The sequence below is a fragment of the Lissotriton helveticus genome, chromosome 2_1 (assembly GCF_964261635.1).
Source record: "Lissotriton helveticus chromosome 2_1, aLisHel1.1, whole genome shotgun sequence".
NCBI classification, from domain to species: Eukaryota; Metazoa; Chordata; class Amphibia; order Caudata; family Salamandridae; genus Lissotriton; species Lissotriton helveticus.
In genome coordinates this window covers 2,028,673,772-2,028,690,656 of record NC_136059.1, presented here as the reverse complement: position 1 = coordinate 2,028,690,656, position 16,885 = coordinate 2,028,673,772, and the positions used below count along the sequence as shown (strand labels likewise).

General features: G+C 49.1%; 2 protein-coding genes across 2 annotated transcripts in view; one reads left to right on the top strand and one right to left on the bottom strand.

Annotated features, from left to right (window-relative positions):
* ETFDH (electron transfer flavoprotein dehydrogenase) overlaps nt 1–14,347 on the bottom strand; it is a 543,836-nt gene extending 529,489 nt beyond the window's left edge. Inside the window, exon 1 of the mRNA XM_078676994.1 lies at nt 14,198–14,347. Coding sequence (XP_078533120.1) covers nt 14,198–14,231 — 34 coding nt within the window. The 5' untranslated portion in view covers nt 14,232–14,347. The remainder of the gene's footprint in view (nt 1–14,197) is intronic.
* Nucleotides 14,348–15,103: 756 nt separating this feature from the next.
* Nucleotides 15,104–16,674, top strand: PSMC6 (proteasome 26S subunit, ATPase 6). Its single transcript, XM_078676997.1, has one exon. The coding sequence runs from the start codon at nt 15,176–15,178 to the stop codon at nt 16,343–16,345; it is 1,170 nt and encodes a 389-aa protein (XP_078533123.1). The 5' UTR covers nt 15,104–15,175; the 3' UTR covers nt 16,346–16,674.
* The last annotated feature ends 211 nt before the right edge of the window (nt 16,675–16,885 follow it).

Genomic DNA, 16,885 nt, shown 5'->3' with positions numbered 1-16,885 from the left:
ATCCTGCCCAACATGTGGAGGAATGGCTCAGAACCTTACTACCTGAAGGCACACTTTCGCCATACTTTGTAGTGGAGAGGGCACACAGAGTTCCCACGAGACCCCGCGCCACAGGCGCCAACCCGCGGCCACTCCTTTTCCGGATATTTAACTACAGGGACAGAGACACGGTGCTGCGGGAAACTAGACGGCTTGGGGAAATCCGCATAGGCAATGCTACCATAATGTTCTTTCCGGACTACACTATTCAAGTGCAACGACAAAGGCACGACTTCTTGGAGGTGAAACGGCGTCTCCGCACCACTGGCCTGAAATACTCACTTCTCTTTCCTGCGAAACTGAGAGTGGTAGCACGGGACAAAACCTATTTCTTTGACACCCCTGAGGAAGTCAGCGAGTGGCTTGACAGCGGCACGGACACGACGCCCAGGCAGGCGCAAGGAAGCGAGCCGCGGCCGCACACACGAGGACCGCGCCGCCGCCGTAGAAACAGAGGCCAGCAGACCCGCCGCCCGGAGGACGTGTCCAGACACTCCCCACCAGCAGATCAAATACTCCAAGAACAGCGGGATGCGCTTCGGAGGGTCACTCAACTGAGCAATTCGCCCTCGTCCGACGTTATACCAGAGGACGGTCCACAGACAATCCCCAGCGATGATGACGCCATCTATGGTCTACCAGACTCTCAGGCATCGATGGAACTGCCTAACGTCACGCCACAAACGGCGGACATGCTACATTGAAGATATTTCACCATCAAAACCGGACCCTGCCGAACTGCAAGGGATGGAGCTGAGGAAGTGATGGCTGTTGGACAATATGGCTACTGGCTGTCGCACTGGGAGATCCAACCTGCCCTGGTGCTAGCTGGAGAGACCTTCCTGTAGTGAGTATACCTCCCGGACTAGCAGACACAGAACAGGTAAGGAGGTGGCGCAGATGTATTCTGTAACACTTTCCCTCCCCGCCACGCTCCCGTGCATCCTGCCCATCCCATCTCAGGACTGGTCCCTACTGGCCTAATGGGGGCTAAAGACTGCTTGCGCTCCTCCTACATTGTTGGCCCAGCGGAGGTCCGAGCGCTACGGTGACGTCAATGGTTCCCCGGACACTGAATCTGTACACAAGGCAAACTAGACATAGGGCCCAGGGAAGGGCCACAATCCCTCATTCTATACTTTTGTCTATTTACACCGCAGATACTGTGCTTAGCGCATGACACCCCCTAGACTTGATTGTTGAACTTTTACCCACTTGGTGTGTTTGGACGGCGACATGTTCCGTGGCCGACCTTATGGTATTTGTTGTGGTTTTACATTGTTTGAATATTTTGTATTTTCCCCTACCCTTGCCTTTGGAAGCTTACCCCCCCTATTCCTTTATGAACGGGTGCCAGAGTTTGGAATGAGTGAGGAGGGAGGGCTGGGAGATCCAGGGGGTTGCACACCTAAGGGGTGGAGGACGGCTGGGGCGGATGCTTCATGTCTACACTGTGATTATGGCTGAAATCAAGATCTGCACCTGGAACGTTAGGGGCATGCACACGCCGTCTAGGCGCTACCAAATCTATTCCTACTTGAGACGTCACAAGTTTCATGTGGCGTTACTGCAGGAAACCCATTTAGATGCACCAGAAATACTTGCGCTGCGCCGCAGATGGCGTGGGCAACTTTATGCAACTGGGTATTCCTCCTTTGCTAGAGGGGCGCTCATATGGATTAGACCAGGCACCCCATGGGCGGTTATGGACACACAGATAGACGCAGAGGGCAGGTACGTGATGGTCAGGGGCAGACTGGACGGACACCCAATTGTAATCGCCTCTATATACTCACCCAACATTGAACAGGGTAAATTCTTAGATAGCCTCTCCTTGAAACTGGCGCCTTGGCATGGTATCCCGTGGATACTTGGGGGTGACTACAACAGCGTCCTAGATGCTAATCTGGACAGATCCACCGCACCCGCAGCCCCTGCTCAGACACACGCCACCACGAAAGCACTCCTGACCTGGGCCATGCAATGGGACCTCAGTGACGCTTGGAGGGCTCGCAACCCCACTACACGGTCGTACTCCTACTGGTCTGGGGCCCACGCACTACATGTCAGGTTAAACAGGTACATGATCTCTACTGAACTTCTCCCATTAGTCACGGATACCCAGTATATGGGCCGAACACACTCGGACCACAACCCACATACGCTAACGATAGCTTGGGAGAACCCACACCCACCTGTCCCCACATGGCGCCTGCAACCGGACCTCTTACTAGATTCGTCCTTTCGTGCATCCCTACTCGCACAAACAGCCCAATACTTTGAACTTAATGCTAACACAGCGTCCTCCCCCCAGGTTGAGTGGGACGCCTTCAAAGTAGTGACCCGGGGAATCTGCTTGGGTACACAGGGACACATCAAAAGACAACTGGAAAACAAACTGACACATATTGAGACGGAATTGCTAGCCCTTGAGAATGCAACAGGGGGGGATGCAGACGCCAGACTGACAGAGGCCAGAACGGACCATGATCGTCACCTGGAACGTTTACGTACCATTAACTTTGCGGCACATTCTGCCCGCATGCATCGTCAGGGTGACAGACCTGGTAAATTGTTGACCTGGCTGATCGCACAGGAGGCCCGCTCGACTCCCATCTCGGCAGTACAGGCGGAGGGAGGTGGATTACTCTACACCAGACGTCACATCCATGAGGCGTTCACCAGCCACTACTCGGGACTGTATCGTTCCCGACTGCGCGCCTCGCTGTCTGACATAACAGAATATCTCCTGCCGATACCTCTGCCCACGCTGACTGCTGCGCAGCGGGATGACCTAGGAGCGTCCTTAGACCCGGAGGAACTTCGAGACGCCATATTCCACCTATCAAATGGCAAGTCTCCGGGGCCAGATGGCTTACCGGCCGAATTTTACAAGGCTGCTTCGGACATCCTTATTCCTCAGCTGGCGAAGTTGTACACGGCAGCGACAGACGATTTTCAGCTGCCCCCGACTCTTAACGAGGCCACCCTGGTTTCCCTGCTTAAACCTGGTAAGGACGGTGAGCTGCTGGGATCCTATCGCCCTCTGGCTCTCCTAAACACAGACTATAAAATACTTGCCTCCTCGCTCGCCGACTGGCCCCTTTCGTGCCTACGCTGGTACATCGGGACCAGAACGGGTTTGTGCTGACACGGCATACCTCCCACAATATTCGCCGGCTTTTCCGACTCCAGGAATATGCTCCACGACAATGGCCACGCGCTGGATGTCTGGTGCTAGATTTGGAAAAGGCGATTCCGTGGAATGGCCCTACCTCCGAGCGTTCATGGATAAATTCGAACTAGGTGACGATTTCCTGACCATGGTCGGCCTCTTGTACCGAGAACCCACTGTTAGAGTCCGCACTGGCGCTCTCCTTTCTGACCTGATCCCTGTGCGGAGGGGCACCAGGCAGGGCTGCCCCCTGTCGCCACTGCTTTTCTCTTTAGCGGTGGAACCCCTAGCCGAAATTCTTAGATCACGTGGGGAGGGATGGGGAATACCGATGGCAGACGGCGTACATGTGGTGTCGCTGTATGCCGACGACCTTCTCCTTTATGTGAAAGACCTAAGTAATGTTCCGGAGTCCCTTACTGACATCTTTGGCACTTTTGAGGCGATGTCAGGCTTGAGAGTCAACTGGGCTAAGTCAGGGGCTTACTCCTTTGATCCAAGCACACCAGAAAGTGAGATAACCATCGGCGGTGCGACCCTGCAATGGTATCCCACGACGTTCCGATACCTGGGGATACATATCTACCGGGAACCCGCGGATATCCTAGACGGGAATCTGCTGCGGGCGATTGCATCCATCCGCTCACAGATTGGATTCTGGAAAACGCTGCCGCTGAATGTTCCCAGTCGTGTGGCCCTGGTGAAAATGATCGTACTGCCGCGCCTTCTATACTACTTTGCTAATATTCCCACGTACGTCCCTAACCGGGTATTTCGGGACCTTGAGGCATTATTGCGAGACATCCTCTGGAACAAGGGCCGCCCACGCATCGCACTGGCGAAACTATACATGCCAACTGACGCGGGAGGCCTAGCTGTCCCCAATCTGGAGCTATACTACCTGGCAGCGCAAATGCAGTGGGTGTCGGGATGGCTGGGCGGGAGAGACTTGGGAGACACGGCCACGGATATTGCAGTCTGGACTCAGTTACAGGTCCAGGTACTATTCCACCCTTTGACCAAGACACCACGTCCGTCGCAGCTGCACCTCGCAATAGCGCGCAGATGCTTCCTCCGCTGCCTGCGCCTAACGCGGGCGACAACGCCATATGCTCCGGTGCTCCCCTTACTGGGCACCCCGACTGCGACAGGGGCACTCACAGCCGCACAGCTTGACAGCTGGACCACGGCGGGAGTGGAAACGTTGGGGGACCTTTACTCCGACGGCGCTCTCCTCCCCTTCGCCACCCTCGCTGACGACACATCCTTACCGGCTGGGCAGTTCCTCTTACACGCGACCCTCACGCACACGCTGACCACGGCCTGGGGAGATGTCACTGATGAATTACCCACCCATACCTTCCTACAATACCTACATGTCATGAGTAATGGCACACACATAATTCACTGGCTAGCACAAGCTCTCCTTCTCCATACACACCCCGCCACAGCGCAATCGAGGGAAAAATGGGCAACTGACAGAGGACGGGACTGGACAGATAGGGAATGGGCAATGATTTTAGCTGGTCCGATTAATGTCCCCCGTAACCCCCGCTTTAAAATTATACAACTATACATACTACACCGCGCCTACCTCACTCCGGACAAGATTAACAGGTACTTCTCAGTCGGGGACACGGCCTGCAGTCGCTGTTCCCAAACTGGAGCGGACCTTTTGCACAGGCTCTGGCACTGTCCTACCCTTCAACAGTATTGGGACGGGGTGACCATGATGCTGACGCATTGTACAGACGAACGAGTACCGAAAACGTGGGAGGCCTGCTTGCTGGGGTTGTACAAGCGCACGCGCCTTAATAGAGTTCAGGCCCGGAACTGGGACCTTGGACTCCTCACGGCAAAACGACTACTCACCAGGCGGTGGAAAGCCAATGCGCCTCCACACGTCCGGCACTGGAGCCTTTCACTGGCAAACTGGGCCCGGGCGGAAAGCACAGCCCTGCGGCGCGAGGAAACAGCTGGCCTACGAAAATTCCCAATTGCGCAACACTGGGACAATATCCTCCAGTCCTTCCAGCAGAAATGTATTGAGCAAGGGATCACATGATGGACTAAGGACAACCCCACCATCACCGCGCAACGTTGAACAACACGAGCTGTGCTCACTCCTGGGGAGCCTTCTCTGTGCGCCTATCCCCTTCCCCCCAGGCCCTGCCGAGAAACTGAGGCATAACCGCTGCTACACTACTTACAACTCCCCTGGGGATCCCAGGACGCGATCACAATACACTATGCGCGGGACTGTCTTGTATTACCGATTACGCAGTCTTTCCCACAACAGCGCCCCCACACACGCTACCACATACAGGGGTCTTCCTGCCGCCCACGGGCGGAGCAATAGTACCCAGAAGTGGTTGCCCTCACGGATCTGATGCGCAGGCGAAGCCCCCCCCCCCTTCTGCTCACCCCGCTGACTTGCTATACACGCATAGAAGATACCTCCCCCCCCCCCACCACATGGCTACCTCTATCGCACTCCCCCTCTTCCTTCCACACATGCTTCCCTAGTTGCCGTTGCAACTGTTTCTTTTTGACCTTTTAGACCCCCCAAACCCCTAGACCGCGATCTTCCATGCTGCCTATCACACGCATCACGCCCTGGGGTCTTGGAGGCCACCTGTTAGGGCTAAAGCTGGACTACCCAGCTTTGTCAGTGGGTGCCTGGCAACGCCAACAAGCTGACCGTGCTATCTACCCTTCAATTACTGCCACGCTTGCGGCATTGAGCGACAACATCTCTCCTTCATGAAATCTCGCGCCCTTCTAGGGAGCGAGATATCTTCCTACCCTTTCTGTGCCTCGCAAGCATTTTGACGAGCCATGGCTAACACACGGTCACTGACGTGTGCTCCCAATACACTGAGTTCTTCTTCAATTTCGCTAATGAGCATTGACACAAACAAAAAGAGAAAATGAAGTCTTGCAGGCTCACAGTCGCTCTCTCTCACGATATCCTTTTCTTTCTGAATGCACGCAGGGCCACGACTTACAGAACCACACATTTCAACGCCGCCGGGCCTCCGGGTTGTCAGCTCTATGGCTGTGTTATCTCTTTCTTTCCCTGCAAAAGCTACTAATTTGATGATGTGCGGCTGGCCTGGATGGGTTGTCAGCAGAACGCTGTGTACTGTATATTTCCGATAATAAAGGTCTTTTTCAAAAAAAAAAAAATTATTCAACACTGTATATTTATTGGTTTTATCCATGCCAAAAACCTCATGAAATATATGTATAATTAATGCTGGTGATTAAATAAAAAAATAAAAAAGGAATTCTGTCTCATGCTTTCTGATCCAGTAGTTAGTCTCCGCTGTCGGGACCAAAGAGACAATCTGGGTGCTGAGAGCAACCAAGGTATAGTAATTCCTGTTGGGCTCAAAACAGAGTGAGCTTCATTATGGAGTGTCCAACACTTGCATTAACTGAAAATGTCTTCCAATACAGTGAACAAATAGACCATTAAACCCAGGGAACTTCCATGGGCAGCACCTTTGCCCCATGCCTGGCCTGTCCACAGATACATGGACAACGACTCATCCTATGGAAAGGGGACAGGTGACCATTTGAGACTTTCTACGAATGGGTTAATTCCCTAAACCTCTTCCTCCACTTCACGAGTAATATCTCAGATAGGGCTATACCCTTTCTAGATCTGATGATACACTTAGAGGCAGACGGAAAACTAACAACAACCACATTTAAAAAGCAGACAGACTGCAACAGTCTCTTACTCTTTGAGAGCCACTATCCCAAAGTATTAAGAGAAAATCTCCCATACAGCAAATTTCTCGGATTGCGCCGCAACTACAGCACCATCAATGACTACAATACCCAGGCACAAGAACTGGCAAAACACCTGGAGGCTAGAGATTATCCGACACACTCTGTTAAAATAGCCAAGAAAGGGCGAGCAACAATGACAGAGAAGTTTTCTTAGAACACACAGAGACCACGCACTAATATGCTTACCTGTGTCACCACTTACATGGCTGAGTCAAATAGAATACGCAAGATCATTAGAAAATACTGGAACATTCGGAGGTCAGGCAACCTCAAGTTATCTCCTCCAAGGTTTGCATTTAAATGAACCCCCAACATCAAGGATATGCTGGTCCACACTAGACCCCAGATACTTTATGTACCCAATCAGAATACCCTGGGGTCTTTACCTCCAGTGAAAGGTAATTTCCCCTATGGCTCCTACACAGTTTACAACCTTACCACAGCTACTAAAGAAAACAAACTCACAGGAACCTTACTTGGACACAAAAATCACATACCAAGAATTGCATCTACACAGTTACATGCCCATATGAAAAAAGATACATTGGTATGACAACTCGCCCTGTGAAGACTTGCATTACAGAACATCGCAGTAAATTGAGATGTCAGAGAACCAGCACCAAGATGTGCACCCACTTTGTAACCAAAAACACTCAGCAGATGACTTACACTGGACCGTACTTGAATCACTACCTTACCACACTAAACGTGCCCTCTTCAAAAGAGGTGCCAACAAGGGATTTTGTTCAGAAAATATAGTTTCTTATGAGTTATATTTAAAACAATTCTTTGATAGTTCAATGTTAGCAAATCTTGAACCAACAATAGAATAAATTGAATAACTTGTGCAATAAATGCGCAGAAGATTAAAACAACAAAACACACACTGGAATATCTTATAGCCAATATATAAGTATATTTTCATATGTAAATCAAAATTAGCAGGGTAAAATCAAAACTGAAGTTAATTCAATGCATACACATGAAAAAGGTACAATACATTTTAACCTGTAATTCATGGGTAAAAACATCCATTCCTAGTTTAATCAAAACAGTGACATATATCTTAATAAATAAAACAGTCACTTAAAATACATCAATTATTTAGGAAATGGACAGTACAGTCGACGTTTCGGTCTTCTATGATGTAAATCCTTCAGACCATCTTCAGGACAAAAGAAACTGCATATAGCAATGACCCTTTTGACAAAAAGGCCAATCTGTGAAAACTTTAGCAGAATTGGTTCAATTTCGAAGACACTCACTGGCGCTCCTCACCTCACTCTGGTGTATTGATTGACAGAGCAGTGATGCTGATATCTTAAGACGTATGAATTAGTCTTGTGATTCACTCTTTACGACAGTCAATATTTCATTCCGGCAGATGAACAAACGGGCAGCAGTCCCCCTAGATAGACTGTATTACCAGAATCGCCCAAGCCTCCAAGGGTGTATTGGGTTGTCCCACCTTACCATTGCACTCTTCAAAAGAGAGCAGAATTGGATTTTTTGATCATCCACATCATGGTTTTAATGAGGATATGCCTTGGGTGGAAAGTGACCTATGAGACTCACTCATAATACCCCTGACATCTACCCACTACGTCCAGTGTCCCCGCACGAAGGGATACATAACCCCATGGCATACCTATAGCTGCCCCCCCTTACCCACAGTCATGGAAACACTTGCTACCCAAGATACTAACAACATCTCTACACTACACCCAGTGACTGGTGTCAGTTTATTCTAATCAGCACCTTATCAGAATGTAGCCAAAGCCATCAATCATATCAATTGACTGTATATTTAACCAGCCTAAGATATTTAGGATCACCACTGTCAGTTTGTGAATGGTCTCATTGCTGCCTTCATTTTGGAAACTATTTTTGTAAAAAAATAGTTTTGCTTGCGCTTGCCAGCATCCGCGTTCATAATAACCATGCACATGCCTTAACATTTTCCTCTAATATTGAACTCCTACACTTCACGATGGAGCCCATAATGCCTGTTTTCTTCTACACCACTTGTTGGGCCCGCCAGAGCCCAAGCAGTCAGGTCGGCATGCGAATTCCGCTGTGAACACTGGCACACATCAACATGTAATTAGCAACATAACTAGTTCTTTAGCGGTCGACCACTGGCAGTCCTCACTCCAGAGGCGCTGGGGACAAGGTAGGTTGCTGCGATATGGTCACCAGGACGAAGTACGTACCATCCCCTCTTTCAAGATTTTAACATTCCTAACTGGGTATAGGCTGCCTTTTATAACTCGTTATCACCCTGCAGGAAATTTTCTGATGTATAGATTTTCTATTCCGCAACAGTACGCTGAAATACAGCGTGCCGCTCTAGACACACTTGTGGAGGCACACACGTAACCACAATTGGGAACGTACTTACTCCCCCGGCCTCTCCACAATGTATGCGACCACTGCTAACATTTTCATGGATTATGTATAATGTGTTTGTCACCGCTTCCCACCATTGTTCTATCATCACATTAAGAGTTTTTTCACCGTGAAAAACATGCAGAGTGTGCAGGCGATACCAGATTTTAAAAGTGTTTTAAATGTAAATTTGTCGCCTTCCTCTTCCCTTTGTTCTAATAGATCAACCTTGTTACGTGCAAAAAGGTCAACCTAATATTTTTTTTTATGGTGCGTTATCATAAACACCCTACTGCTTGGATCACGTATTCTAATCCAATGGTTCCAAGCATTGTGCAGATAAAATGTAACTCTCCTTGGTCCTGAAGAATTGCAAAAATCATGTATTGACATATATAGGCAAGAAACATGTCGGCCGCTTGATAATAATATGCCACAAGAGATAATTGCCTCTATTGGTGGTGCACACGTTTTATAATCTGGACAGGTGGACTCACTGAATAAATATTCTTTAGCCTTGAGATTTTCCTGATCCTTGTTAAGTCTCTAGCACTCACTACCCCAAACACTCACTTGTTACACAAGTACACCTCGGACTCTACACAAGCACGTCACATAACAGCTTTGGAAAAAGATCTCTGCCAAAGAACCCCCTATAGGGTGCCCACTGAGTATTGCAACACCGGCTCGACGAGGAGCAGAGCCCTATGATAACGCATGACACTTGGTAGAGTGTGTGAGGGCTCCTATTCCAAAAAGGAACCACCCTTTGGATTTCACTACTCCTGGCCTGTTAGAACTCCAAGCACACTTCTGCTACGTTCCCCTATAGGACCTGCATACCCATTTACATTCCAGTAATCGTTTGGAGCCTGTGTGCTGGACCTTTAAGAGCTCTTTGTCCCCCCTGGTTGTAATAGATTACACAATTTCTTGCTTAACCATTCTGTGCCTCTACCTGCCTGTAGAATCCATGTCTGGGTTGGCTGAAAGTTAAGCTCTTGTGCATTCCCTTTAGACAGTCACACAAAGGGAGCGGATGTGTGCCTTGTATATCCTGATGGGCCCTCCTGAGCAAGAGTGGTGGGAGGAGTTGTCGCTGACACCCGAATAAGGCTGTGCCTGTCTTCAAGTAACGCTGTTTACACCCTCCTGTAGTGTATCTGGAGGAGGGTCAGGGAAAGGCGTGGTCTTGTGCACTACAAAGTCTTTGCTTTGAAGTTTGCCTACTTCCAAGGCACAAAAGGGTAGAAGTATTGGAACTCTGACACACGTAAATCAGAACACTTCTAGAATAAAGAACATTCAGTCAGGGAGAAGAGCTGTATGCTTTAGAAGGAACTGACACTCTGCCGGTTCCTTTTTTGTGCTGGCCTGCTGCTTCTGACCTGGAAGTAAAATTACTGGACTTGGCTTTCTGTATCCTACTTCCAAGGTTCTCCAAGAGTTTGTGCATGCTTGCCTCCAGTTAAGAAGTCACAGAGCCATCAAACACTTCATCTACGAGTACCTGGGCTAATCTGCTGAGAGCCTTGACTTTCAAAGTGGTGTCAAATCCAGTTCCTGGGTCCCTGGATTTTTAATCTGGTGAGAAAATCCATGCAATGACTCCACCTGACTGTTTCCGACGCAGCACTGTAGTGTGGTGTGGTTGAGAGAAGCGATACAAAAGGGAATGATGGACAGAGCGTTTTAACAAATCAAACACTCACCCCCAGTCAACTGATCTGGGTTTAATCCATCACCATTCTTTAGTTCACTCAGCCACCCCAGTTCAGACATGGCTATATGCAAATCAGTCTGACCCTGTGCCACATGGGAACAGTCCAGCCCGAACTGCCAAGCCATGTCTTCCCTGGGTATGCTCAGACGTGAGTCCCTTGCTCACTTGGCCACTGGATTCAAGATAGCCTGGCTGATGAGGATTATGAATCCGAAACCGGTCCCAGGATGCTTGTTTCCGGTCCATGGAAGACATGGCTGGGCAGTTCGTGCTGGACTGTTCCCATGAGGCACAGGGTCAGACTGATTTGCATATAGCCATGTCTAAAATGGGGTGGCTGAGTGGGCTAAAGAATGGTGATGGATTAAACCCAGATCAGTTGACTGGGGGTGAGTGTTTGATTTTCTCAAGCGCTCCGTCCATCATCCCCTTTTGTATCGCTTTGTTCGCCCTAAGTGTGGCAGGGTATGCTCAAACGTGAGTCCCTTGCTCACTTGGCCACTGGATTCAAGATAGCCTGGCTGATGAGGATTATGAATCCGAAACCGGTCCCAGGATGCTTGTTTCCGGTCCATGGAAGACATGGCTGGGCAGTTGGGGCTGGACTGTTCCCATGAGGCACAGGGTCAGACTGATTTGCATATAGCCATGTCTGAAATGGGGTGGCTGAGTGGGCTAAAGAATGGTGATGGATTAAACCCAGATCAGTTGACTGGGGGTGAGTGTTTGATTTGCTCAAGCGCTCCGTCCATCATCCCCTTTTGTATCGCTTTGTTCGCCCTAAGTGTGGCAGGGTATGCTCAGACATGAGTCCCTTGCTCACTTGGCCACTGGATTCAAGATATCCTGGCTGATGAGGATTATGAATCCGAAACCGGTCCCAGGATGCTTGTTTCCGGTCCATGGAAGACATGGCTGGGCAGTTCGGGCTGGACTGTTCCCATGAGGCACAGGGTCAGACTGATCTTGCATATAGCCATGTCTGAAATGGGGTGGCTGAGGGGGCTAAAGAATGGTGATGGATTAAACCCAGATCAGTTGACTGGGGGTGAGTGTTTGATTTGCTCAAGCGCTCCGTCCATCATCCCCTTTTGTATCGTGGTTGAGAGAAGAACATAAATAAATAAATAAATGTATAAAATAGACGCATCACTGCTGTGTAGCTGAAAAATCACTGCAGCCTGAGTCCAGAGCACTGTGTCAACGACGTCTGTGGCACCCGCTCAGACTCTGATGTAGACGCTGCTCCATTGCTGAAGAATCGGCGCATCGCCTGCTTCACAGCTGTGAAATCAACTCAGCGCCTGTTTCTCTGTCGCATCAACACAGTGCATCTGGATTTTCGGTGCATCGTACTTCGACGCAGTCTCTTCATCAATGTTGCCCAGCAGTAAGGAACCAAAGATTTTCGGTGCATCGTACTTCGACGCAGTCTCTTCATCAATTTTGCCCAGCAGTAAGGAACCAAAGCTGCTTTTCCGGAGACTGGCGCATCACCTCCCCTGACAGTAAGGAACAGATGCATCACCTCCTCTGTGCAGCAGTAATGAACCGACGCATCATACTTCGAAGCGATCTCCTCATCAACGCTGCCCATCAGTAAGGAGCCAAAGACGCTTTCCCGGAGATTAGAGCATGACTTCCCCTGGGAATAAGGAACTGGCGCATCACTTAGTTTTTCCAGCACCTTAGCTCTCCTGCACCTGTTTTAGTCTTTGAATTTTGACACATCCCAGGTACTTTGTGCTAAAAGCGACACATCTGTATATCCCTATGTATTACATTCCCTTAACCTTTGAAAAGAGATTTGTTTACTTGTGCATGGTAGATTTTTGTCATTTTGTTCTTGTTTAATGCAGATAAATATTGGCTATTTTTCAATACTGGAATGGACTCATTTCTAGTGTTTTCACTGTTGCTATGTGTGTGTATGTACAAATGCTTTACACATTGCCTCTGAGATATGCCTAACTGCTTATGGCAATCTCCCATGGGGGTGAGTAGAGGTTATTTTAGGGGTGTGACTCCCTTATCCTGACCAGAGTGAGGGTACCTACTTGGACAGAGTGCAAACCACTGCCAACTAAAGACCCAATTTTTAACTAGAAGCATAATAATAACAGTGGAAATAGACTGTACATCTCAGCTTTACTTTGTGCTGCAGAAAATGCAAGGAGAGGCATGGTGGCATAAGTGACCAGGGTGATTTCCATCTTGATCAAGGTGACATTTAAACTTCAATTGAGAGCTAGTTACCACACATCATAGGAAATTTGTTTCAAAAGCAGTCGCACTGTTTCAGTGTGTACATTTGTGTTTTATTATTGATGCACAAAATAAAAACACGCAAAAATCTCCAACACTACCACAAAATAAAGTTCATCGCATTTCCTAAAATAATGCGTACGATAGCTGGCACACATACACAAGCGTGTACCAATCAGGCGCTTGTTCGGGTCGATTAACCATTAATAGGCGCTGTTTTCTTCGCCTAAACCATTAATATGCGTGCAGTACGTGTACGAGTATTGCACAAACACAGTGCAATAGGGCACACATTAATCACAAAACAAACAAAAAGCAAACCCGGCGATTGCCTCTAATGTCAACAGCTAGATTTGCAACATTACGCATGTATGACCTTTCCCCCAGATTTCTACAACCAGCAGAGGGTAGTCGCTGTTGCTTGCCTGCAGTGCTACGCGAGAGCTCGTTAGATAACTTTAGAGATGCCTGGCTGGAAAGAGACCTGCGTGGCTCACAAAGTACTGCACATACTGAAGTGACGAAGAAGAGGTGATCATGAGTATCCCCAAAACAGCAGCATCGACCTCGGAGCAGCCCCACGGCAGGCTGTAGAAGGACGGTAGCTTTATCTACAAACCCAAAGTCCAATAGATGTATTAGATGCATGTGGCGGCTAGAGTGAGTGCAAAAGCTGAAACAATCCGTAAATGCAATTGTATAGCAAACTGACGAGATGTAAAGAATAAAAAACACACCACTGCAAAAGTTGTCAATGTGAAACAATTGTGTCAAACAACAGCAGCGCCGCACTGTTCCACTCTTACCTTGCCGGGCATATGTGCAGAGGGGATAGCCCATGCTGAATGTACGCTCTGACTCCCTGACTCCGTAAACTCTGCCTCAGCGAAGCTTACAGAAGACAGACTACAGTCTTCAAGGGGCGGACTGGAAGGGCAGAGCAGTGGAAACAAAAGAAGGCTACAACTGCCTGATTAAATCCCACCCAATAGCACGTGAGTTCGTTTAGCTACGTCTAACATGGTCACTGTTCGAAACGGTTACGCGCGGTCTAGGCTTTTGAACTGTATACTCCTAGACAAGAATACAACGCCCATCTCAAACAGTTGACTGGTTCTCCGGGATGGGTGGGGGTTGTCGGGCAAAACAGAGAAACCAAGAGAAACCACAAGCTTCAAGTTCATATCTGAAATATACACTATTTCATTTAAAAGTGGCATGCATCTCTATATAGAGCCCCTCATTATATATATTTTTGGACGGCAGTATTGGGTAACTGTTGATCATAATGCGTTCTCATTCTGATACCCGACTTGGATTTGGATCAGTTCTATCAATTTCATCGTGTCATTATTTTTAGGATAGAATCAGTGTGATATGCTATTTATTCACATGGTTCAGCTAGTTTTCAGTTACAATGACATCTCCCGGAAAACTATAAACTATGTAATAAAGGCATTGCGTTCAATGAAAATGAGTATAGTTTGCTTACTAAAGAATGTTTTCAAGAGTGTCGATCATGAAACATGACCCGTTTTCTTATGTCAAACTGACCTGTTGATTGGGGCTAAAACAGTGGGCGTGGCATGCTTACTCGCAGAAGCTGTCATTTCTTTCTTTTATGTCCATGCTTAAACCACTGGTGCGGTCACCCGCCTCCAGTTTCTCAGGTAGTGACTCACAAAGAGTGTTTATTTTCCCGGCGTGCCTCTCTGTATTCCTCTGCCCCGGCATGCCCTGCGCGCATCTTTACCGGCCAGATTGCCAACTGCTGGCTCACTGTCATGGCGGATCCACGGGAAAAGGCGCTTCAGGACTACCGCAAGAAGCTGCTGGAGCATAAGGAAATCGATGGGCGGCTGAAAGAGCTCCGGGAGCAGCTACGAGAGCTCACCAAGCAGTATGAGAAGTCCGAGAACGATCTGAAGGCTCTGCAGAGCGTAGGCCAGATTGTGGGCGAGGTGTTGAAGCAGCTCACGGATGAGAAGTTCATCGTGAAGGCCACCAACGGGCCGCGCTATGTGGTGGGCTGTCGCCGGCAGCTTGATCGCACCAAGCTGAAGCCTGGAACGCGCGTGGCCCTCGACATGACTACCCTGACCGTCATGCGCTATCTGCCCCGTGAGGTGGACCCTCTGGTCTACAACATGTCACACGAGGACCCCGGCGACGTGTCCTACTCGGAGATCGGTGGCCTCTCGGAGCAGATCCGGGAGCTGCGCGAGGTTATCGAGCTGCCGCTCACCAACCCGGAGCTCTTCCAGCGTGTGGGCATCGTGCCGCCCAAGGGCTGCTTGCTCTATGGGCCCCCTGGCACGGGTAAGACGCTGCTGGCGCGCGCCGTGGCCACACAGCTCGACTGCAACTTCCTCAAGGTGGTCTCCAGTTCCATCGTGGACAAGTACATCGGAGAGAGTGCACGCCTCATCCGCGAGATGTTCAACTATGCCCGCGACCATCAGCCCTGCATCATCTTCATGGACGAGATCGATGCTATCGGAGGGCGCCGCTTCTCCGAGGGTACCTCCGCCGACCGCGAGATCCAGCGCACCCTCATGGAGCTGCTCAACCAGATGGACGGATTCGATACTCTGCACCGTGTCAAGATGATCATGGCCACCAACCGTCCCGATACACTGGATCCGGCTCTGCTGCGCCCTGGTCGTCTGGACCGAAAGATTCACATCGAGCTGCCCAACGAGCAGGCGCGTCTTGATATCCTCAAGATTCACGCTGGCCCTATCTCCAAGCATGGCGAGATCGACTACGAGGCTGTGGTGAAGCTGTCAGATGGCTTCAACGGCGCCGACCTGCGCAACGTCTGCACCGAGGCAGGCATGTTTGCCATCCGTGCTGACCACGACTTCGTAGTACAGGAGGACTTTATGAAGGCCGTGCGCAAGGTGGCCGATTCCAAGAAGCTCGAGTCCAAGCTGGACTACAAACCCGTCTGAGGAAAGTGACTAACTGGCATTTAAAGTCACTGAAAAATAAGTTACTCTAGAGCCCAGCTTAACGATTCGTGAAGAATGTGCCTAATTTCCCGGGACAGGCCTCTTGTTTGAAATATTTTGTAAACTCTGGATCGAAGACTTTAAAGAATGTCTTGCAGCCAGATTTAACCATTAGATCTATCCTCCTTTCTTTGTTAGCGGAATAAACCCCTATACTCGGCAGTGGCCATTTGTATCTTGTTTCAAGGAACACCGTGATGTTTGACAATGCAGCGGATTATAGTTTACTTTTTCAAACACGAATAATAAATATTAACGGCATTTGTGCATTATTGCTTCGTTTTTGAACAATCGTACGTTTGCAGCTTAGCACTAAATATATGCTTTGCCTCTGCGCCTCCAATCGGCCTTATTTGCATCTTTATCAATTGCCTGTCAAAGATTTCTATGTATGTTGTACTGATGCAAAACAAACATGACTGCCATCCTGAAAATAATTGTTACGTCATAGCTTGGTATAGGGACGTCTTTAGCGCGCAG